The sequence below is a fragment of the Oryzias latipes genome, chromosome 10 (assembly GCF_002234675.1).
Source record: "Oryzias latipes chromosome 10, ASM223467v1".
Classification (NCBI taxonomy): Eukaryota; Metazoa; Chordata; class Actinopteri; order Beloniformes; family Adrianichthyidae; genus Oryzias; species Oryzias latipes.
The window spans coordinates 12,681,247-12,705,856 of NC_019868.2; the positions used below are offsets into that span (position 1 = coordinate 12,681,247).

General features: G+C 41.0%; 1 protein-coding gene across 3 annotated transcripts in view; it reads right to left on the reverse strand.

Moving 5' to 3' along the window:
• Nucleotides 1-24,610, reverse strand: part of mid2 (midline 2) — a 180,949-nt gene that overhangs the window by 29,384 nt on the left and 126,955 nt on the right. For all 3 annotated transcript variants that reach the window (XM_023959096.1, XM_023959095.1, XM_023959097.1), the window contains 4 exons: nt 17,358-17,465; nt 7,643-7,791; nt 3,888-4,015; nt 3,558-3,701 (listed from right to left, as the gene is read on the reverse strand). In XM_023959096.1, coding sequence (XP_023814864.1) covers nt 3,558-3,701; nt 3,888-4,015; nt 7,643-7,791; nt 17,358-17,465 — 529 coding nt within the window. The remainder of the gene's footprint in view (nt 1-3,557; nt 3,702-3,887; nt 4,016-7,642; nt 7,792-17,357; nt 17,466-24,610) is intronic.

The following is a 24,610-nucleotide window of genomic DNA, read 5'->3' on the forward strand; positions in this document are numbered from 1 at the left end:
AGTACTTAAACTCCTGCACCTTCTTCACCTCAGCCCCCTGTAACCTAACGCTTCTACCTTGATCCCTCTCGTTCAGACACATGTATTCTGTCTTACTACGACTGACCTTCATGCCTCTTCTTTCCAGAGCAAACCTCCACCTCTCTAGCTGTTCCTCCACCTGCTCTCTACTCTCACTGCAAATTACAATGTCATCCGCAAACATCATTGTCCAGGGAGATTCCTGTCTTACCTCGTCTGTCAGCCTGTCCATCAGCATAGCGAACAAAAAAGGACTCAAAGCTGATCCTTGGTGTAGTCCCACCTCCACCTTGAACTCCTCTGTCTGACCTACAGCACATCTCACCACCGTCATACTTCTCTCATACATGTCCTGAACTACTCTGACATACTTCTCTGCCACTCCAGACGACCTCATACAGTACCACAGCTCCTCCCTCGGCACCCTGTCATACGCCTTCTCTAAATCTACGAACACACAATGCAGCTCCTTCTGACCTTCTCTGTACTTTTCCATCAACATTCTCAAAGCAAAAATGGCATCAGTGGTGCTCTTACGGGGCATGAAACCATACTGCTGCTCACAAATCTCCACCTTCTTCCTAAGCCTGGCTTCCACTACTCTTTCCCACAGCTTCATTGTGTGGCTCATCAACTTTATTCCTCTATAGTTGCTGCAGTTCTGCGTGTCACCCTTGTTCTTAAAGATCGGAACCAGAACGCTTCTCCTCCATTCCTCAGGCATCTTCTCACTCTCTAAAATCCTATTGAACAACCTCGTTAGAAATTCCACTGCTGTCTCTCCTAAGCACTTCCATACCTCCACAGGTACGTCATCAGGACCAACGGCCTTTCCGCTCTTCATCCTTTTCAGAGCCTTCCTAACCTCATCCTTTCCGATCTCTGCTACTTCCTGCTCCACAACAACCACATCTTCCTCCCTTCTTTCCCTGTCATTTTCCTCGTTCATCAGCTCCTCAAAATACTCCTTCCATCTTTTCTGTACACTCTCCTGGGTTGTTAGCACCTTTCCATCTCTGTCCTTAATCACCCTTATCTGTTGCACGTCCTTCCCATCTCTGTCTCTCTGTCTGGCTAGCCTGTACAAGTCCTTCTCTCCTTCCTTTGTGTCTAACCTGTCATATAGCTCATCGTAAGCCTTCTGTTTGGCCTTTGCCACCTCTCTCTTCACTCTACGCTGCGCTTCCTTGTACTCCTGTCTACCTTCCTCAGTCCTTTCTACATCCCACTTCTTTTTAGCCAACCTCTTCCTCTGGATGCATTCCTGTACTTTCTCATTCCACCACCAAGTCTCTTTACCGTCTTTCCTCTTTCCAGATGACACACCTAGCACCTTCCTACCTGTTTCCCTGATAATCTCTGCTGTAGTTTCCCAGTCATCTGGAAGCTCATCCTGACCACCCAGGACCTGTCTCAACTTCTGCCTAAATTCCTCACAAGTTTCTTCATTCTGTAGCTTCCACCACTTGGTCTTCTTTTCTGTTTTCCCTCTCTTCTTCTTCCTGACCTCCAGAGTCATCTTACACACCACCATGCGGTGCTGTCTGGCTACACTCTCTCCTACCACCACTTTGCAGTCATTAACCTCTCTCAAATGACCTCGTCTACATAGGATGTAGTCCACCTGGGTACTCCTACCTCCACTTCTGTATGTCACTCTATGTTCCTCTCTCTTCTGGAAGTAAGTGTTGACTACAGCCATTTCCATCCTCTTCGCAAAGTCCACCACCATCTGTCCCTCCAGATTCCTTTCCTTCACACCAAACCTGCCCATCACCTCCTCATCACCTCTATTGCCCTCACCAACATGTCCATTAAAGTCTGCTCCAATAACAACTCTCTCTCCTCTGGGGAAACTCTCTATGACCTCATCCAACTCACTCCAGAATCTCTCCTTCACTTCTAACTCACAGCCAACCTGTGGCGCATACCCACTGACTACATTCACCATCACCCCTTCAATTTCTAACTTTAGGCTCATCATCCTGTCTGAGACTCTTTTCACCTCTAGAACACTGTTTACAAACTCCCCCTTCAGAATCACTCCTACCCCGTTTCTCTTCCTATCAACACCATGATAGAACAGTTTGTATCCTCCTCCAATACTACGTGCCTTGCTGCCCTTCCACCTTGTCTCCTGCACACACAGTACATCTACCTTCCTTCTCTCCATCATGTCTGCCAGCTCTCTGCCTTTCCCTGTCAGTGTGCCAACGTTAAGAGTCCCTATTCTCAAACCTATGTTCCTGCCTTTTCCCTTCTCTCTCTGGCCACGGACCCTTCTGCCTCCCCTCTTTCTTCGACCAACAGTAGTCAAATTTCCACCGACACCCTGTAGGTTAACAGCATCGGTGGCGGTCGTTGTTAACCCGGGCCTCGACCGATCCGGTATTAAAGTGTTGTGGATGATTCGCATGGTTATTTTGGCAATTTTTACGCCGGATGCCCTTCCTGACGCAACCCTCTCTATTTATCCGGGCTTGGGACCGGCACAGAAGTAACTGGCTTGCAACCCCTGTGGCTAGATTGCAACCCCTGTGGCTAGATTGCAACCCCTGTGGCTAGATTTACTGCATATTTCTATTACCAACATTAAATAGTTCAGTGTAGCTCTGTGCAACTTTTTTTTAAAATTGACTACAAAAAACAAAAGAAAAAAAAAAGCTGTCATAGTTTGCTAAAACTGAAATATGTACATTTTAAATGTACAATTAATATTTGACACGCGGTCAAGAACGTGCTAACATGCATGTGTTCTTCTTCTTTTTTTACTGCTTACTAGCGCATGTCCACCACCTACTATTGGGAGAGTCTTGGTACGAAATGTTGCAACGGTCCAAATCTCACAATTTATGCACAAGACAGAAACAGTTTGGTTCATTGCTTTTGTTCTTGCATTGGCTGATATGGGTTACCATATCAGGAGAGTGGCCTTTGTTTATCTTTATTTGATAAACAAATGCAGACGTTGTCAGGCTCGAGATGTCTGGGTTTGCTAGATAAACAAATTTCAATGTCACCACCAAATCACAGTCTCTGATTGGTCAAAGTTTGACCTGGTTCAACTAGCTGCTTTCAATGGTTGCGCATTTTTGAACGAAAAGCCCGAAAATGGTCATAAAACGTGTGTAGCTACCCGTAAACGCAAGTGTTTTGTACGCAGCAGCCCAAAATGCTTGTTTACATCGACTTTTCATAGGAATGGGCCTTGAACACGCGTTGCCAAAGGTGTCAACGTAGCTTGACTAATTATGTTTTAGATAGGAATCTTTGAGGACTATGATGTTTGCAGAGGACATTGTGATCTTTTGTGAAAACTGGGAACTGGTGGACGAACACTCAGAGAGGTGGAGGTTTGTTCTGGAATGGATTCAAGATGCAATGAAAAGCATTGTAAAGAGGAGAAACGGTGTGTACAAACAAATTGGAACAGGTGGAGGAAGGTGTCAGGCATGACGTGTGTCAAAAGAGTGTCATCAGGAAGGAAGGGAAAGGTTGTTAAAACCTTCTAACACATTCCTGTGTGGTTGACTTACTGATGAAGGTAGTCTGTCCGGTGTAGATAGTGTACTGCAGCTCATAGGAGGTGACGCTGAACTCATCCTCGGATGTCCAGTGAACAGTGATGGTGTCATGGGAGGCGGTACACAGCTCGTCTCTGATGGATGGTGGATTGGGAGCTTCAGCAGAAAAAAACAGAAGAAATCAAACTACAATTGTATCTAAACAAATTCTTCTGTCCCAAAGCAGTTCTGGATTGCAAGGACCATATTGTTTTCACAATTCTTCCTTCTTAGTTGCCAGAGAAAGAAAATCTTCCAGGTACCCGTAGCAGATTAAAGCTGATGCATGTGTTTGTGACTCACCTGTCAGGTAATCTAATCCCTCGAGAATTTTCTTCTCCCGAGAAAAGTCCAAGGCAAAGTTGTCAAATGCCTCATTCAAGTTGACGTCAGGTATGAGCACCTGTGAGGACGCTGTTGCCATGGCGACCCTGCAATCAGGACACAGTCAGCGTTAAGATGTAAGGAATTCACGTGAGGAAGCTGAAGGTCAAATGAAGTGATACGTGGAGGGAGATTTGAAGGGGATGAAAAGGAGAAATAGAGAGCAATGAACGACAAAAACATTAAGAAGTGTGCACTCACTTTACAACCCAGAAAACACAAAAAGCTGTCACAACAGATTTCTGTTACAGGTATCAGTAAGACAAGTCTTCTATTTACAGGAGCTAATCAAAGATTTTTTCAGATGTAGTTTTTGTCTGTAAGTAATTTGCAGTGGATGTTTTTCAGTTTTTCTGGCCTAAGGCCGGAGGAAGAGTTGAGGGTAGTACAAAAATGAAAAAGGAAAACTGCTTCAAATGATTTTTATTTTATTGATCACAAAAACAGCTCTGATTTTTGCCAGGGGCCCTTCAATGGATTCCCAAGAATAAGTCAATGCGATGATTTATAATTTTAGCCCAGAGGTCTGCAAAGCGTCTGCAGATTTTTAGAAAATGAAGACTTTGTGCATTTTTAAAAAATCATCACAGACCAGTGGGGCAAGAAGAAAAAAACTGGGATGACTTGTTCATAGTTTTTTCATTAGTGTAGCTTTAATAGCAAAGAAACAATTTCACTGATTAGCTTTAAAATGACAAGAAAGCATGTAAATAAAGAGATAACATGATTAGAAGCAACAATTAAGTTTATTTAAAATAAAAAAAGGGTTTTAAATTAAGCTACAATGATTTGATAAGAGGATGTGTGATATTTTCTTTCATTTATTAAAACTAATTGTTATATAGTGTTGCCTCACTATATTGGTGTTCATTCGTCACGGCCTCGCTGTTTTACTCATTGTTTTTAGTGCAATTCTGCATGCTTTTTTTTTACACTGTGCAGAGTGTTGTGCGTCCTGATTGGTTATAGACCGTAGTCTACAACCAATTAAACCGTAGTCTACAACCAATTAAATCCTCTACAAAAATCGTTCAGCTTGTCAGCATTGCATAAAATATTGATCCTAATCAGTTCTTTGTTTTAATTTTTTAATACTGAACTTCTTTTTCTATGAAGGTTTGAACTTTGAGAGTTTAAACATGAGAGAAACGTCAGAAAATGTTCATGTCTGTCTGAGAAAAGTGTGTAGTGAGGACATTTACAGCCTTAAAACATCTATTTTTCTACTTCACGGATTGCACCTATTCACGAGTATCACTGATATTTAACAATTTTCATGTCCACATGTCCTATGGCAGGCCATTTTAACATCAAAAGGCTAAGTTTGACTATCCGGAATGAACATTGTAGATATCAGCAACGTATTTCTGGCTAGTCGTAATTACATTTTGGATAGTTGGAATTGTAATTCAAGATATCTGTAACGTAATTGTGACTAGTCGAAACGACAGATAGAGATATCTGTAATTCAGTTTTGACTAGCCAAAACTGAATTACAGATATCTGCAATGACGTCATTGAAAACGACATTCAACTCGTCACACATCTTAAATGACAATTGTAGATATCTGTAATTCAGTTTTGCCTAGGCAGAATGACAGTTAAAGATATCTCAAACATCATCATCACTAGCTCCTCCTGTCTTGCATGGGCTGCAGCATTAAAAAGACGATTAAAAATCGCTTCGCCCGCTGGCTGCTCTACGACGGAGATTTAGGGCCACCAAAAACAGTAAAATTAAAAGATTTTAAGTCCTAAATTAAATTTGCGATATAAGTGGAAGTGAGCATGATGAGCAGCAGGTGAACACCACACAGCAGCAGCAGACCGACTAAACTTTGTTGAAGAGGTGAGCTGAATGTTTATTGATAACGTTCTAAATGTTTGGAAATTCGTTAGTTTGATTTATGATTTATTCATGTTTTATTCATTGATGGGTGGTTTGCAGGATCTGTGCAGCCCGAAGCCGTCAGTGTCCCTGCAGATGTCCACCTGAATCCTTTCTTTCTCCATTAAAGACAAGATCTCTACGTTTCTGTGACGCTTCCGTCTGTGGAGGAGCCCCTTTTGGCATTTTCAACTTTGTAATGCTAATATAACAGACTACTTTCATTCCTCTTTATTGTTTTATGTTGGATCGGGACGTTTCATCTGGAGGAGAGGTGTATGTACCACTGTTTACTTCCGCATTGGTGTTCGGATGACAGGTTCATGACATTAGGTGACAGATGAACTTCAGGATGTGAATGAAAAGGAAAATAAAGGCTGCAGCGGTTCTCTGCACCCAAATGTGTCTCTGAGCTCCTTATTAAACAGATAAAACTCCGCTTTACCGACACCGAACCCCGGAAAGCCCGCTCCACTGACAATAATCTGATTTTGAGTCGCCAAAAGGTCCAGAATCACTTCGGTTAAAGCTATCCGGAAATAAAGCTAGGCTCCGATAAACGGAAGACTTGGTGTTTTTCTCTTTTCTTTTCTCTCTTTCCGATCGCGGTCAGAAGCGCAGGGGAGATTTCCTCCGCCGAAGGCTATTCTTCTTCGGGGTTCACTTTCCTGATCGGAACCCTAAGCCTCCAGTGCGGATTAAGAACAACTCCAAAACAGTTATTCTGGGGGGGAGACACACACCTTCTCTTTATTACGGTGCTCCGTCCTCCGAACACACAGTATCAACGCACACACCTCCGCTCCTTGCTCACCCCCATCTCAGCACACACACGCACGCATGCGCGCGCGCACACGCACACATGCGCGCGCGCACACACACAGACACACACTCCACAACACTTTTATCTCCTAAATTTACGAGATAAAAGTTGTAATTAAAGAAAACAAAACGTTTTTTGTAAACTGGTCCTAAAACCCCGTCGTACTGCTGCAACATGGTGCTAATCAGTGCTAATTACAAGTTAGCAGGTGCGATTTGAATGATTACAACAACACCCTTTGCTCCTCCCCTAAAGTGCGATGCGGACCTAATTTGCATACAGATATCTGTGACGTCATTTCGCCTAGTCGAAACTCTAATTCAAGATATCTGTAATTACATTTTGACTATCCTGAATGAACATTACAGATATCTCAAGTTTCAGATATCTCTATTCAAATTTCATTTCAAGATATCTGTAACTTGATTATAGATATCTACAATTAAATTATGACTATCCCTAACTCCAGTTTGAGATAACTACAACGTCATTTTGACTAGTCATAATTCCAGTTACAGATATCTACAATGTCATTTCGCCTAGTCAAAACTTAATTTAAGATATCTGAAAAGGAACATGTAGATATCTTAAATTGACTTGAATTAAAGATATCTTTAACTTGAGTTTTGACTAGTAAGAATGAAATTGTAGATATCTGAAACTTGAATTACAGATATCTACAATTCAGTTACAGATATCCGTAATTCATGAAGTGGATATCTGCAACTGAATTGTAGATATCTGTAATTGTAAACCCCATACAAATGAATGGTGAAAGTGATGTCATTTGTCCTAGGAATAATATCTTTGAGGATATCTAAAATTACGATTACGGATAGGAAGAATGTAGTTGCGGATATCTGAAATGTTCTTTTTGACTAGGCAAAACTCAAATAAAGATATCTGCAACACACATCCAGTCTAGCCTTTTAATGTTAAAATGGCCTGCCATACATGTCCCACCTTTCTGCCACGCTCCTGGCAGACTGGAGGAAGCGGGCGTGGTCGTTCTCCTTCAGGCTCTGCTCCGCCTGTGTGATGAGGGCGCTGGAGCGCTCCAGACACTGCCGACAGTTTGCAATCTGCTGAGCCAACTTGCGCAGTTTCATCACCTGAAACAAACCAAAGCAATCCGCATTTGGTAATTTTATTGCAGTCATTTTTTATAAAAATGTTCCCAGTGGTCTTTTAATTATGATTTTGCTGTTTTTTGGGGAAAAAAACAAAAAACAAAGCTTTTATTATTTTCTAGGACATAGTTTCTGTAGAAAGGCAGGCGTTTATTAGAAATACCACTGTTTTATAGTCAGGACTGTTCGGGTGGAGTAAGCCCGCCCCCCATTTCCCATCATCCATCTGTTTACATTCTATCCCGCTAACTTACAGCCCCTCACAACCCCAACCTAACATTACAGATGCAACAAAAAGAGAGAGCAATATTGGAGCTATCCAGCCGTATACTTTTCAGACAGAAGCCAGCTCAGACATATGGATCTATATGTCTACCAGTGGATGCATCAGAATGAAGCAAAGCAGAGAGCTAGTGGCTCACCCAGTGTAATTTGGACGTAACAAATAGGACATTTTTTAAACAGTATATTAGAGTCTGCTCCTGATTCACAAAAAACAAAACAAAAAATAAAACAACTAAATTACTCAAAAATGCAATTATAAGCTTAATTTTTAAAAAACATGTCCCTCATCACGAGAAAACGGCAAAAGAACTTTAAAAACACCATTTAATATTTAGAAAAAATATGAATGAAAATGAATGCAAATCACGTGTGCACCTACAAAACAGATTCGAGTTTATCACATTCAGTGGAAAGGCTCTAATCCACAACCCTACATAATATTTATAGTTTGAAAAACAGTCAAGCTGAGTCGACATTTTTCTCGAGAAACAATGACACAGCATCCCAGCTGGCAGCATTCTGTCAGAGCAACCCTGCTGCTTTCAGACAGACTTCTGCATCAGCTGTAAATGGTACTCCTGCAGATAAAAACCACAAAGTTCAAAAATACAAACTGAACTGTTGACTTCCTCACTGAAATGAAAGGGCGTTTTTTTTCCAATGGAAGTTTGAAAACTGTGAACAAAATTTGAATATATTTTATCAATCAGTTCAAAAGTGAAACTTGTACATAATTTATAGTCACTGAACATAAAAATAAATATTTTGATGTATTTCTTGTCATTGATTATAATTAAAGATGATGAAAACTTTAAATTTAGTCTCAGAAAATTAGAAAATCCTGTCAGACCAATCAAGAAAAGCTGTTCCTACCACAAATGTCTTTAATTTGAACATAAAAAGTATCAATGAAAACAGAAAAATTTTACAAAAAATGTGTAATGTTGCATTGAAATATGGGGTCATGTGTCTCAGTTAACAAGCACAGGGCACAAACAAGAAACAAAAAAAGGAAATCAACCAGGAAATCATCTGGTCCTCATGATTATTTTTTTGTACCCAGAGTTCCATAAAAGTTCAGACCCCTCTGGTTGCGTGCAATAATTTTATTTCCATTCCCACTCAGAAAGGCCTTTCTGTGATTCCTAATAAAATTATCCTGTTTATTTTCATTCCAGCTCATATCCTGTTTGTGGGTTTTAACCGAATTTGGTGAAGTCAGAGTAAATAACAGAAGTTGCTTGTGAGCTCTGAGACTTTCAGTCAGTAAAGGTGAACTGCAGAGGAAGGGAGACCATGAAAAAATGTAGAAACTGGCTGGAGCAGAGTTTGCGCTGACTCGGTTGACTGCAAAAAAGGCTTGTGAGCTTGGAAAGCCTAATGACCTGTTTGATCAGGGCCTCGGCCTCTCTTCCACCACAACCTGCTGTCACTATAAACAACACTTGAAATTGCTGTTGCCTGCAAACAGAAAGAACACCTTTAATGGATGGGTTTTTTATTCAACAGCACATCCCGCAAACTATAATTTTAAACATGATTACATCTCTGCAGCAGACTAGCAGATAATAAGGGGTTGACTCTGTGCTTTTTTTCCAGGCTGCTCCTTTATTTAAGCCAATGCAGAATATATTAAAAGAAGAAAAAAAAAGAAAAGAAAGTTAAAAAGTGACAGATGTTTTGCTTTGTTAGTTGTTGTGCTGCTGTTCTAGCCACAGGGGTTGCAAAATCTAGCCACAGGGGTTGCAAGCCAGTAACTTCTGTGCCGGTCCCAAGCCCGGATAAATAGAGAGGGTTGCGTCAGGAAGGGCATCCGGCGTAAAAATTGCCAAAATAACCATGCGAATCATCCACAACACTTTAGACATACCGGATCGGTCGAGGCCCGGGTTAACAACGACCGCCACCGATGCTGTTAACCTACAGGGTGTCGGTGGAAATTTGACTACTGTTGGTGGAAGAAAGAGGGGAGGCAGAAGGGTCCGTGGCCAGAGAGAGAAGGGGAAAGGCAGGAACATAGGTTTGAGAATAGGGACTCTTAACGTTGGCACAATGACAGGGAAAGGCAGAGAGCTGGCAGACATGATGGAGAGAAGGAAAGTAGATGTACTGTGTGTGCAGGAGACAAGGTGGAAGGGCAGCAAGGCACGTAGTATTGGAGGAGGATACAAACTGTTCTATCATGGTGTTGATAGGAAGAGAAACGGGGTAGGAGTGATTCTGAAGGGGGAGTTTGTGAACAGTGTTCTAGAGGTGAAAAGAGTCTCAGACAGGATGATGAGCCTAAAGTTAGAAATTGAAGGGGTGATGGTAAATGTAGTCAGTGGGTATGCGCCACAGGTTGGCTGTGAGTTAGAAGTGAAGGAGAGATTCTGGAGTGAGTTGGATGAGGTCATAGAGAGTTTTCCCAGAGGAGAGAGAGTTGTTATTGGAGCAGACTTTAATGGGCATGTTGGTGAGGGCAATAGAGGTGATGAGGAGGTGATGGGCAGGTTTGGTGTGAAGGAAAGGAATCTGGAGGGACAGATGGTGGTGGACTTTGCGAAGAGGATGGAAATGGCTGTAGTCAACACTTACTTCCAGAAGAGAGAGGAACATAGAGTGACATACAGAAGTGGAGGTAGGAGTACTCAGGTGGACTACATCCTATGTAGACGAGGTCATTTGAGAGAGGTTAATGACTGCAAAGTGGTGGTAGGAGAGAGTGTAGCCAGACAGCACCGCATGGTGGTGTGTAAAATGACTCTGGAGGTCAGGAAGAAGAAGATAGGGAAAACAGAAAAGAAGACCAAGTGGTGGAAGCTACAGAATGAAGAAACTTGTGAGGAATTTAGGCAGAAGTTGAGGCAGGTCCTGGGTGGTCAGGATGAGCTTCCAGAGGACTGGAAAACTACAGCAGAGATTATCAGGGAAACAGGTAGGAAGGTGCTAGGTGTGTCATCTGGAAAGAGGAAAGACGGTAAAGAGACTTGGTGGTGGAATGAGGAAGTACAGGAATGCGTCCAGAGGAAGAGGTTGGCTAAAAGGAAGTGGGATGTAGAAAGGACTGAGGAAGGTAGACAGGAGTACAAGGAAGCGCAGCGTAGAGTGAAGAGAGAGGTGGCAAAGGCCAAACAGAAATCTTACGATGAGCTATATGACAGGTTAGACACAAAGGAAGGAGAGAAGGACTTGTACAGACTAGCCAGACAGAGAGACAGAGATGGGAAGGACGTGCAACAGATAAGGGTGATTAAGGACAGAGATGGAAAGGTGCTAACAACCCAGGAGAGTGTACAGAAAAGATGGAAGGAGTATTTTGAGGAGCTGATGAACGAGGAAAATGACAGGGAAAGAAGGGAGGAAGATGTGGTTGTTGTGGAGCAGGAAGTAGCAGAGATTGGAAAGGATGAGGTTAGGAAGGCTCTGAAAAGGATGAAGAGCGGAAAGGCCGTTGGTCCTGATGACGTACCTGTGGAGGTATGGAAGTGCCTAGGAGAGACAGCAGTGGAATTTCTAACAAGGTTGTTCAATAGGATTTTAGAGAGTGAGAAGATGCCTGAGGAATGGAGGAGAAGCGTTCTGGTCCCGATCTTTAAGAACAAGGGTGACACGCAGAACTGCAGCAACTATAGAGGAATAAAGTTGATGAGCCACACAATGAAGCTGTGGGAAAGAGTAGTGGAAGCCAGGCTTAGGAAGAAGGTGGAGATCTGTGAGCAGCAGTATGGTTTCATGCCCCGTAAGAGCACCACTGATGCCATTTTTGCTTTGAGAATGTTGATGGAAAAGTACAGAGAAGGTCAGAAGGAGCTGCATTGTGTGTTCGTAGATTTAGAGAAGGCGTATGACAGGGTGCCGAGGGAGGAGCTGTGGTACTGTATGAGGTCGTCTGGAGTGGCAGAGAAGTATGTCAGAGTAGTTCAGGACATGTATGAGAGAAGTATGACGGTGGTGAGATGTGCTGTAGGTCAGACAGAGGAGTTCAAGGTGGAGGTGGGACTACACCAAGGATCAGCTTTGAGTCCTTTTTTGTTTGCTATGCTGATGGACAGGCTGACAGACGAGGTAAGACAGGAATCTCCCTGGACAATGATGTTTGCGGATGACATTGTAATTTGCAGTGAGAGTAGAGAGCAGGTGGAGGAACAGCTAGAGAGGTGGAGGTTTGCTCTGGAAAGAAGAGGCATGAAGGTCAGTCGTAGTAAGACAGAATACATGTGTCTGAACGAGAGGGATCAAGGTAGAAGCGTTAGGTTACAGGGGGCTGAGGTGAAGAAGGTGCAGGAGTTTAAGTACTTGGGGTCAACAGTTCAGTGTGATGGGGATTGTGGAAAAGAGGTGAAGAGGCGAGTGCAGGCAGGTTGGAGCGGGTGGAGGAAAGTGTCAGGAGTGTTGTGTGACAGAAGAGTGCCAGCAAGACTCAAAGGAAAGGTGTACAAGACAGTGGTGAGACCAGCTCTGCTCTATGGGTTAGAGACGGTAGCAGTGAGACAGAGACAAGAGGCTGAGATGGAGGTAGCAGAGATGAAGATGTTGAGGTTCTCCTTAGGAGTGACCAGGTTAGACAGGATAAGGAACGAGTACATCAGAGGGACGGCTCATGTTGCCTGTGTTAGCGACAAAGTCAGAGAAGCCAGACTGAGATGGTTTGGACATGTTCAGAGGAGGGATAGTGGATACATTGGTAGAAGGATGTTGGAGATGGAGCTGCCTGGCCGGAGGGCAAGAGGACGGCCAAAGAGGAGATATATGGATGTCTTAACAGAGGACATGAAGTTGGCTAATGTTAGGATAGAAGATGTTCATGATAGAGTGAGGTGGAAAAGGATGATTCGCTGTGGCGACCCCTGATGGGAAAAGCCGAAAGAGAAAGAAGAAGTTGTTGTGCTGCTGTTGTGAGATGGAACTGAGTTAGTTTGGTATCTAAAAAAAGTTTAGAACTGGTTAACTGGTTTGTCATCTTATCCTAATTTCTTTGGTCTGGATTAACTCTATTCCTTTTTTTGTCAGCAGGTCTGGCATGTGGGAAAACTGCAAGAAAAGTTTGGAGCCTTTTTAGTCTAATTTTAGTAGGGAAGATCTGCATCACTTCCAGGAATTTTGGGCCACAGTAACTTCTACGTAAAGGACTTTTGAAAAAATGCCAACTGTTTGAAAATTGATCATGGAGTCGCAAATAATAATTGCGACTTGCGCCCAGCCGGAGTTTCATGACATCAAGTCTTTCATATATCGGAATGGAACTGTGAAGGAAAAAGCCTGGAGCAAGATTCACAAGGATTTAGGCTTCTTGGAACCTTCCTGTTTGGAACGTGAGAGGGGAGGGTCACTCAGTCCAGTTCTCATATAAAGTCAATGCTCTGAACGAATGGCTGAATAGCCTACCTTTCTTCCCAGCCAATTAACAAGATTGTTTTTGGGATGCTTATCTCTCTGCATTCTAGATGGCTCCACTGGCCCCCCTTCACCTTGTTCTCATCAGTGAAAGTGACATGGTCTGGTCTTAACCATCAGCTTTTAGGCTCATCCATGGTCTATCCCAAGCATGCAAGATATCCCCGGCCCAGAGCCTAACCACCAATGATTTGAGGTCTATTTTGCTTCTAAACCTCTTTCTCTGTAATTAAATCCGTACTCATAAGATCTCTCCTTACTGAGTTTCTTGGAACAATCTCCACATAATGCAGCATTTTATCAACTTTATCTGGTATAGGGAATCCTAAAAAAAATGTAATTTGAACTGCAAAGAAAAGCCGACGTAACTTAATAAACTGAAAGCAAACTCATCAAAAGTCTTTTTATACACTAGAAAGAAAAGTTTATCCCAAAATCTGAGGTCTTGATTAGTCTGAGTACAAAGTGTTCCCTTGAGTTTTCCACAGGCGGAACATGGAGAAATAGCCTGTTAGTAAATGCATGTACTGTATCGACAACACTATGAAAACCATTTCATGCAAAAAAATTACTGTTATGAAAAAGGGCTTTTAAGAATAGTGAGAAAGGAAGTACAGACCAAAGAAGCAAACAAACACGAGATTGTGAGTGGGGGAGTTTTGGAGGGAAAAGCTTAACAACTGAGCTCTTTAGGAGGAGCTGAGATTTGACAAGCTGTCCTGAGCTGTAAACAGAAGTTTGTTACAGAGCATCCGATAAACTCCTCTTTCCAGACTGTAGCTGAAGGCAAACGACCTTCCTGTTCATCCCCATGGATGAATTTGGGTGACTGCTTACTGCTTTACATGGCTCTTCATGGAATTCCCTGCACTGTCCTCTGCAAGACAGCCGCTTTTAGACAGTCTCTCAGGAGACTGTGTGGCTTGTCCTTTGTCTGCAATTGCTGTAGACACGCCGGTACATCCCCTCCTGAACACACACACAAACCTGGTTCATTCTCTCAGCTAAGCTCCCCTGCTGCCTGAAAGGATCAACCACAAGCACATTAAATATCACCTCTTCGAGGGCCTCTGTCTTAAACCACTGGGGCCTCACACATTCGATTCCAGGGTTTAGACTACCAGGGCTTAATAATTCCTACATTTTTTTTATTAGATTAAATTAGATTGTTTGTTATTGAGAGTTTGAACCCACTGACTGCATATGAGAACTGAACCGAGTGAATGTGATGTCTCTTCTGGAAGAAGATGCCCTCTTGCACTTAACTGATGTAGGAGGAAGCACTGGCTCCTGGTTTTAAGGCATAGAGAGACAGACACTCCTAATGTGTGTTATAAATACGCTACTTAATAAAATAAAATAAAATAAAAAACCTCTTTATGTTGAGCAGGATTCCAGTGTTCTTTAATAAATGTTTTACAAAGCATCAGAAAAGTTTTAAAGTGTTTTTGATGAGTAAGGATTGGTGACGGACATCCTTCTGCCGTGGGGGGGGGGGGGGGGGGGGTCTCCATATTCGTGGATTCTGCCTTTTTCGCAGATGTGTCTGTGGTCCCTAACCCCTGTGAATATGCAGGGAAATTTGTAACCTCAAGATTAGAATTGCTCCAAACAGTAACCTAAAAATAAAATATCCCAACATGAAAAACCCAAGAATTGGATTGAAGAAATGACTGAAGGTTTTTCACGAGTGGTGCAATAAAGAAAAAAATATCATGAAAAAAATTAGGATTATCAAGAACATGTTAAAAACAAGTAGTAAAGCTAGAATGGCGATTCTGACCAGTAGAATGAATGAGTAATAGCTGTTTAATTCTTAGTAGAAGATTATGGGATTTTGGCTTTTTGGACTTAAGCAGGTGCTTCCTGTTTGGAGTGCCAATAATTAGCCATTACAAAACTGCTCTGAAAGGACTATTCATTTTGAATCTGAAAAATCCTCCATTGAAAATGACGGCAAACACTATATAACTGATCTAAGCTGCATCAAAACTTTTAAAAATTCCCTTCATCTGAATGCATTAATTCATTCATTCAAAAAAAAAAAAAGAAGAAAAGAATCAGAGGTGCAGCAGAAGGAGCTGCAGTATTATTGGCTGAAAAGCACATATTGCATATTGAGTGATGGAGCTTTGCTAGACGAAGCCAATATGTAACCTATTTTTTTTTCCAAAAGAGCATTTGGAAGCCAAGCGGACGCAAGCCCTACTAATATTTTATGCAAGATTACCTACATAATTTGTATGCAATTGCTTCCATATTAAAATTCCATGAGCTCAGTCCTCCAACACTGCCTAGGCAGCCATGCAACGCCCCAAACTCACACAGTTATCACACAGCAGTACTCACAATTTAAAAAGAGTATAATATGAAAGCTAATGAAATGAAGAAAACCAACGATCCATATCACGCATTTCTACACACATTTAGGTCAGCTGATAAAGCTTAGTACAGGAAATTGTCTGAAGCCTTGTTGGAAATTACGTAACAATTGTATATAAACTCATCATCTCCTCTTGTCCTTTAAGGAAAAATGACAGTGCTTTTATAAAATAAACAAAGATATTAACCCAATATAACCATTCGTATAATATTTAATAAACACTTTTCTGAGACCCCCTATCTCATTACCACAATTGAAATTTTCCTTAACCCTTGTGCTATCTTAGATGACTCCACCCTTACATTGACGTGTTCTCCCTACCATGAAAAAGGTGGATAAAGGTGGAAAGATTTCATGTAATCCATGGACACCAGTGAAGATCACTAATCATTGAAGAAAAAAAGTTCAGCGCACTGTCTAGTGGGTCTATATGACCCAACTCCCAATGTTAAAGTGCCTAGGTTACAAAGCCATTGTATAGAACTTGGTCCATGCTTCTGCCCTGTAGTGCATTATCATTCCACCAGAGGCAGTAGTGCTTCATTTAAATCTCAAACACACAAAATGTTTTGCCAACATTTTCAGAGCTTTAAATTCTCTTCTATTTTTATTCCTTTTTAAAAAATTGTTTGTTGCTGTATTCCAAGAATGCAAAATTTGTTGTTAACATTGTTTATAGTACAGTTTTACCAAATTTGAGACAGTGGATAAATAAGGTGCTTTTTTTCCTGAACACTCATATCAATATTTTTTGCATCCTAAACTAACACTGTTGTGAACAAAAACTTACCAATTAACCCAACTTATCAGTACTGATACTATCTTTGTCTCATATAAAATATTGTAACCTTTTTTTGTACATTTTATCAAAGTGTTAAAAAAAAAAAGAGTTTCCAACAATATAACTTTCTGGCAGTTCTTTGCTGTAGCGGTTTTGCATGGTTAATGCTATAAAGCATTCAACCCATTGTTTTCCTGTTTGTCTTTATTTTTTTTATTTTAGTATATGTCTATGAAGACTCTCATTCATCCAGGTTGATTCCATCATTGTAGTAGGTTTAATGGTTGACATCTGGACTTGGTTTTTTAAAGTTGAAGACGTTTTACCTCTTATCCTTTGTCAATTCTGAAATAGGTGGTAAAAGAGCTGGTTTATATGTGGTCATGGGGGAGGAGTCAGACCTGAAACTGGATTGTATTGTCTACTTAGAATACATGGTTTCGGTATGGTATTCTAAGTAGACAATATATTTCTTCCAGAAATGAAGCTCCTTCTAGTTCAAACTGTTTTTTTGTAGAAAATAAATCAATTTCTTGCTCATGTGTTTGGTTTAAAACACAAAGATAAACATCAAATGTTGTTGGTATAATTATTAGCTTTAACAAAAAATCCTAGAGGAGATTTTTTTCTAGCAAAAACTCTATAACTTCTAAATCTTCCATGATAGTCAGAAATCTGTCAGTGACATTACATTTTTATTTTAAAAAAATGAAAGAAACTTACTTTGGACTCTTTGATCTTCACTGCGATGACCTGTTTCCTCTGGCGGATGATCTCCACCAGCTCATCACACTCCTCCACCAACTTGGCTTCATGCATGGCTGTGTTTACCTGCAAAAAAAACAGAAACAGACTGTGAAAAATACTTACACAATAACAGCAAAAATTAAAAGAAAAGAATTTCCTTGTTCTTGTTCATTTGCATTGTTTTGTTTCATTGAAAACGACAGTATGTTTGTCTTTGAGCCTCCCCATGAAGAGGCTTTTTTAAGGTTTGCAGAGACATTTTTTCCCCCCATTTTATTATGCGAGCCACACACTAAAAATATGCCCTCAGCAACTAGATTAGGACACTTGTAACACAAGCAGCAGAGCCCAATGACTTCTCCATCTTTACCTGTGTCTCTGGAAATGTTTCAGCCACAATTTGAACTCACCAGCCTCTATGTGGGCTTTTTTTTGTGCAAGACCAGCGTCAATACTAAAATCCAATAACAAAAATATAGGAACATAGGAGGCATCTAAAGGAACCATCACTTCTTGCTGCAAAAAGTAAAAAAAATTACTTTAAAACGTAAAAGGAAAAGTTGATGGCTGTGTCGTTGGTCATTTTAAAACAATGTTTGCCTAAAAGCAACATTAGGTTGCTATGCTATGCACAAACAGCGCAGAAGAAGTTTCAAACCTAAAAAAGTGCTTCAATGTGAATTTGTTTTGGAAAAATAGGGTGGCGGTTTATCCTAGAAAGTTAATGAACATGAACATGATGATGCGTTTTTGTCATTGCCTGTGATATTACTCCTATAGGGAACCTTGCATAAACAACAAATAAATTACTGTTACAACAGTGAGCTGCAGAACAACACAGCACCCTAAGACTGGAAGACTCTTCCAGAAAACATCAGACCTGTCCAGGAAATACTTCCAAACGGGGGGTGGAGAACAATCACGTCCCATAGAGTACTGTGATGGAATTTATTCTTTAAGGGAAGAGCAATTCCAAACCACGCTGTTGCTTTAGCCGCTCCATTGGTTTCTGCAACAGTTGCTGTCACAATAAGCCATAGGAGGGAGTGTTATGCAGGGTTCCTTCCAACTGCAGCAAGAGTGTTTCTGTGCCGGCAGGCCGCACATTACAACAGAGAATGCAAGACTCTGTGACGAGCCGAGCTGTCTGGGCTGTTGAAGAAGCTGGGAAGAGCGTGTTAGTTCTTTAAAAGTAAACAAAAGTTCATGTTCTTTTCAGATTGAATCCTGTTGAGATTTTTCAAATTACAACTCAACAGGAAAGCATGCCTTATTTTATGATGGTAAAAATTGGCAACAGTAATATATTTCTAGCTTCCCTCTTCATTTTTTCTGTCATAGTAAAGAAGTGGTTCACTAAGAGACAACATGACTCCTTTTTTTTTAAAATCTTGAAATATTTCATGATTGCAGGTTTGTAATTAGGCTGGAAAAATTCAGGCGTTCAATTTTCCTGTACATCCAAGGTGTCTTCCTTACTTTCCACCCCAGTAGCAACCTCCCATCTAAACTATACTATCCAGCTCATTTTATGCAACCTGTTTCCTCTTCTACAGTTTTTCATTATGGCCCTCTGATGGTGTGTTAAAAACAAAGAGCCAAGATGGCCCAAATCCAATTAAAGAGGAATACGCTTCAAGAACCACTCTGATGAAAATGTTTTTTTGTTTAACATGTTCTTGTGGCATTTTTCTGATCATTTATAAGATAAAATTAAGAAAAAAAATGCATTTCTGACTTTTTCTAAATTAAAATGGTTGTGAATCAGACAAAACATCAGCTGAAAAAGATTGTAGCTCTGACATAAAAGCTACACTGTGCCAGCCACAAGCTCCCGGCTCTGCTCCATTCCAGTGTCTCCACTTGTAGACGACTAGATCCATGGAGATTTTACTTGACTGAGCTACCATCTGGCTCAAAAGTCAATATGGCTAGATAGCTTCAACAATGCTCACCAGTTTTGTGGAAATGTTAAGATGGGGGTGTGAGGGGCTGTAAGCTAGAGGAAAATAGTGTAAACAGGTAGCTTAGTTATGGGTGATGGGAAGGTAGGGCGAGTTTGCTCTGCACCAACAGTCCTACCCAAAACTCAAAGGTGAATTTCTAATGAACCCCTGCTGCCCTGCAGAAACTATGTCCTAGAAGACGACACACATTTTTTGATTTGGGCTAAAAACAGCATAATCATAATTAAAAGACCACTGGGAATGCTTTTTACAACAGATCAAAAGATGATTGGAGTGGGACTTTAAAGATACTGTTCCTTTTATCAATAATGAGCTCTCTACTTTTACAAGGGCACCATAAGACTAACTTGGACAGTATTTTCCCAACTTACACATACATGAGCCCTTTCTCTCATGTGTCCAGCTCTGGCAATCCTCCACATCTCCCTATGTTCCTCCACCTGCTTCCTGCTCTTACAGATCTCAATGTCATCTGAAGGCATCATCGTCCACAGAGATTCCTGTCGTCTGTCAGTCTGTCCATCACCAAAGCAAACAAGAAGGGGCTCAAGGCTGATCCTTGGGGCAGTCCCACCTCCACCTAAAGCTCATCTGGTAAACCTACAGCACACCTCAAAACTGTCTTACAGCTCTAACACGTGTTCTGCAAAACTCCAATGTACTTCTTTTGGTTTTTTGGTAGATGACCAGCACACAAAACCACTGGATTGTACACCTGCGTGGTTGCATCATCAAATCCATAAATTCCATCCTTTAAATTAATTTGTGTATTGTTTTCATAGAACTATACTACTTCATATAACTGAACTAAAAATTGATATTTATTACCATTATGGGGCACATCAAGATCATGTATTCTATCTAAAAACACAACAAATCAGGGTTTACAAAGAAATGGATCATAGAATGAAATTGCTAGACATAATTTCTAAATACAGTACCTGCGTCCAGCTTGATGTAAATGCTTTAATCGAAAAAAAGTTTTAGACAATAATTTGCTGTTTTAACCCACATATTCCCTTTTTATAGGCTGTTAAAGCCCACCAAACAACTTACTTTAAAAACTAAGTTCACTCATCTCTTCGTAAAGCATTTTGCAAACACAGCAATTCACTAAAACTAGAGCCACTCTCACATTCCTTGTCCCTCTAACCCTGTGAAGACCGTCTTATCCTGAGCTTGACCCAAACCAAGAAAAACCTTTACTCAACTCAAGTCTGAAAGCATCCATCCACCAAACAACCTATTTGTAAAAGAACAAAACCTCATTTAGTCCTATCAGTGATAGATGTGCGCATAAAACCACTAAAACAACACAATTAATAGATTATGACGGAATGTCAGTAATTAAGCAAGATAAATGGTGCCATGCAGGATCTGCGAATTACAACTGCTCTGCCTGGTAATTACAGAAACTGTCCTCTCCTCTGTCCTCATATTTCACCACAATAACAACCTCTCCCCGCTGCAGAAGCTCTTCATTATCCCCTGTGATACCAGAACCCTTGCAGCCACTTTTGCAGGTGCGGCAACTTTCACAGCACCTTTGAGGAGTTATCACATTTCTGCCTCTACTACAATGGAAAGAAAATCATGCTCTTATGAAACAAAGAGCTCCATGTATGTGTGGTACAATATCCATAAAGGGAGCATAAAAATGTAACTAATCTGTTGATGCTCATCCAAGCTGTGGATTTTGTTAAAGACCCACTCCAATGAAAACTTTGTCTTCAACACGTTCTTGTGGCATTTTTCTCATGATGAAGGACATACATAAAGAAAGTGAAGTTTAAAATGGCATTTCTGAGTATCTCTTTATTCAAATTGTGGTAAATTAGGAGTAGATAAAAAAAAAGCGTAATTGTGACGTAGGAAATTTGCTGGCCGGGCCACAAGTTCCCTGCTCTGCTCCATTCTGATTCATCAACTTGACGACTAGATCCACATTTGTTGCACCGGTAATGTTAGCATGGGGGTGTGAGGGCTTTTAAGCCAGAAGGAAGTGAATAAACAGATGAATGATGGGAAGTGTGTGTGTGTGCAGGGGGGGTTTACTCTGCGGCAAGAGTAAAAGACCTCTGGGAACCCTGTACAATAAAGATGATCAGAGTGACATTTTAAACATGGCCAACAGGTTAAATGTCATTCTAAAGAGACTTATAACAAACAGTGGTCATAATGTGCCAATTAGTTTGCACAACGTTTAAATTATTAAGTTTTATTGTAAAAAAAACACAGAAAAACAATGTTTTCTCTCAAATCAAGTGAATTGTTTGGCTGTTTTGACAAAAAATTGCAAAATAAAATACAAAGTTTGAAACCTGTACAAATTATTTTTAAGAATTATGCTCACAAGATTACTAAAGTACATTCTATTCTATTTTCAGTTCCATTGCTTTTTTCATGAATGAGTTTATCCCCATGCGGCTCAATTATCTCCAGCATTTACCTCCATCGCCTCCACCTGCTTTATTTTACTGCTCTGCTCCTCTCTAGTTCTCTGCCAGGAAGTAGTTTCTCTGCAGCTCTCCAGGCTGTTGTTTCACATCCTAATCTGCTTACCTGATCCTGTTTTGATCCTGAGCTGGAATCTCTGTAAGTCTGTCTGTCCAGTGATTGGAACCCTGTTTCTTGGACTGGGTCTGTGAGAACTGTTTCTGAGAAAAATTGTGGACTGGAGTGGGAGACATGTCAAAGGAGGAAAACTTCGTGACTGGTTTTCTGAGTCAAGCCATCTGTCAACCTCCCCTCACTGGACTCTGTGGAGACCCCCTGCTCATTCTGGAACTAACCATCCCTGAAAGCCTTTGCTTCAACAGCCAGCAGCCCAGCTGTGTCCTGTCGGCTCAGAGCTGCATAGAATCTGCTTGGTGCCGCCCCTCCTCTGAGTGGATGCTTGGGTCCCTCCAGCCTGCTTCATCTTCTCCCTGTGTATCATTTTAAATAACACCCAAAACACCTTTGTTCTTTGTAACCATATGGATTTTCTTGTATTTTGGGATTCAGTTTTTCTCAAACCTCTTGACAGCTTTTAGTTCTTACTTTTCACTTTAACACAATCGACCAGATTTGAGTTTTTATGCTCCATACCTGTCTGAATACCACCCGTTTGTTTTCAGTTCTTCAGTTTCAGCTGCCCCTTGCAAGATCCTTATAATATTACTCTTTCTCCTAATGATGGTCATTGGCGGGAACATTCTCCAGAGTTCTAAACACACTTCATCTCCCAGCACCCCCAGCACACAGTTTCTGGATGCCACACCCCTGTTTTTCATTTACAATCACTCACAATATATCTAACTGAGCCTCACTCTGTGCGAAGTATTGTTTGTGCCACTCTGCCTTCATTACAGAGCGTTATATTTGGACCTGATCTTCTTTCTCCTGACCCTGTTTTTTCTCTGTCTCCGTTTGCCCGCCGCCTGCCCTGACACTCGGACACCAGGATCCTGACTCCCCAGTCTCGTCTCTGATGCTCCCATTCTCGCTATTGACCTCTACCAAGCCTGACCTTGATTTAAATTTGTGGACTTTTAGCTGAGCTAATAAACCTGCTGCATTTGGAACCAGCCGTCTGCCTGTTTTGTGACAGTCTTAATTCCGAGTTGGAAAAAAACTCAGGAAATTACCTCATATTGGATACAAAAATTTGTTATTTTGTATTCCAAAGGATCTTGTATTGTATCTTGTATTGTATCTTGTAAGGATTTTGTATTCCAAAGAAAGAATATATCATCTTATTTATGGATATAGTCTACTATAAAAGGCTTAAGAAAAACATGTTATACCGGCCTTTTAGGCTAATATAAAGTTTTCAATCTGTAGTCCCAGGCCATACACAAATTTAACATAGATATTTACTTCCACTAAACTCTAAAGAGGTTTAGATAGTTTTTTTGGTTTGTAATAAACCAAATAACTAAAAGTCATTGGTCCTGTACATTTAAAAGTGCAATGAGGAAATAAAAAAACATATTTTGTACCCGGATCGATATAGAGCAGGTCAATATTGATTTTGTCCGAAAATCCTTCATTTTACTAATAAGATTGAAAATGTAGACATTTAAGGCAGTAACTGCTGAAGAAACTCAGACAGCACAGTTGATTTTTTGACCCTAACTTGTGCAAAATGGCTCCCAAACCAAAGTGAAAGCTGCTCCAGTTTCAGAACAACTGTTAACCTCCTGCTGACAGCAGAACTTCCATATCTTAAATCAATTCTGCTGCCCATCAGCTTCCCTTCTATTTTTTTTCCTCCTCAGTTTGACCCTGACTCTGTCTGCCTCTCCTTGGCTGCTCCAGTTTCTCCTCCAGCCTCTCTGTTTGGATCTCACATAATGACGTCCTCAAACAGATGCAAGGATTGAGTCGTGCAGATCCTGGAAGACTTCCAGAGAAGCTTGGATTCCCACGTGGCATCTGGGCTTAAAGCAGGAAACGACTGAATATTTGTAATGGAGTGGAAGAAAATGCACCTTTTATGACATCAAAACTGTGGTGATCAATGTTGCTTTTGTAAAAACATGACAGGACTGCTTATAGATGTGGTTTGGTGTGTGGGAATTAATTTAGCAACATAATTTTAACTTTTTGTGTTGTTAGTGACATGTTTTTCCCTGTACTTCCCCTATATGTTGAAACAGAATGTTATATGAATACTGTTTCCATGGTCTATCAAATGTTCTTACTTGTTGGCAATTGCCCCCTGAAAGTCCCACTCCGATCATCTTTTGACCCTTTTGTAAAAGCATTCCCAGTAGTCTTTAATTATGATCAGGCCGTTTTTAGCCAAAAGCAAAAACCTGTGTAATTTTACTAGGACATAGTTTCTGCAGATAGACAGGAGATTTTTCGAAATTCATCTCTGAATTGTCGGCAGGACTATTGGTGTGGAGTAGGCCCACCCCCACTTCCCTCATCTGTCTGTTTATATGGTGGCTTATAGCCCCTCACAATCTAACAACGCTGAGCAATATTGGAGCTATCCAGCCGTACAGTTCAGAGCCATGATACCAGCTCAGACGAGGAAAACAAAGACGTACATGGATCTATTTGTCTTCAATCAGATGCATCAGAAAAGGGCGGAGCAGAGAGCTTGAGGCCCTCCCAGCATTTTTACTACATCACATATAAGAGAATGGTATACTCAGAAATGCAAATTTAATCTTGAATTTCTTTATATGTTCTCCATCATGAGAAAATGCCATAAGAATATGTTAAAACACCAAAAACACAACTGTCATCAGAGTGGGTCTTTAAGTT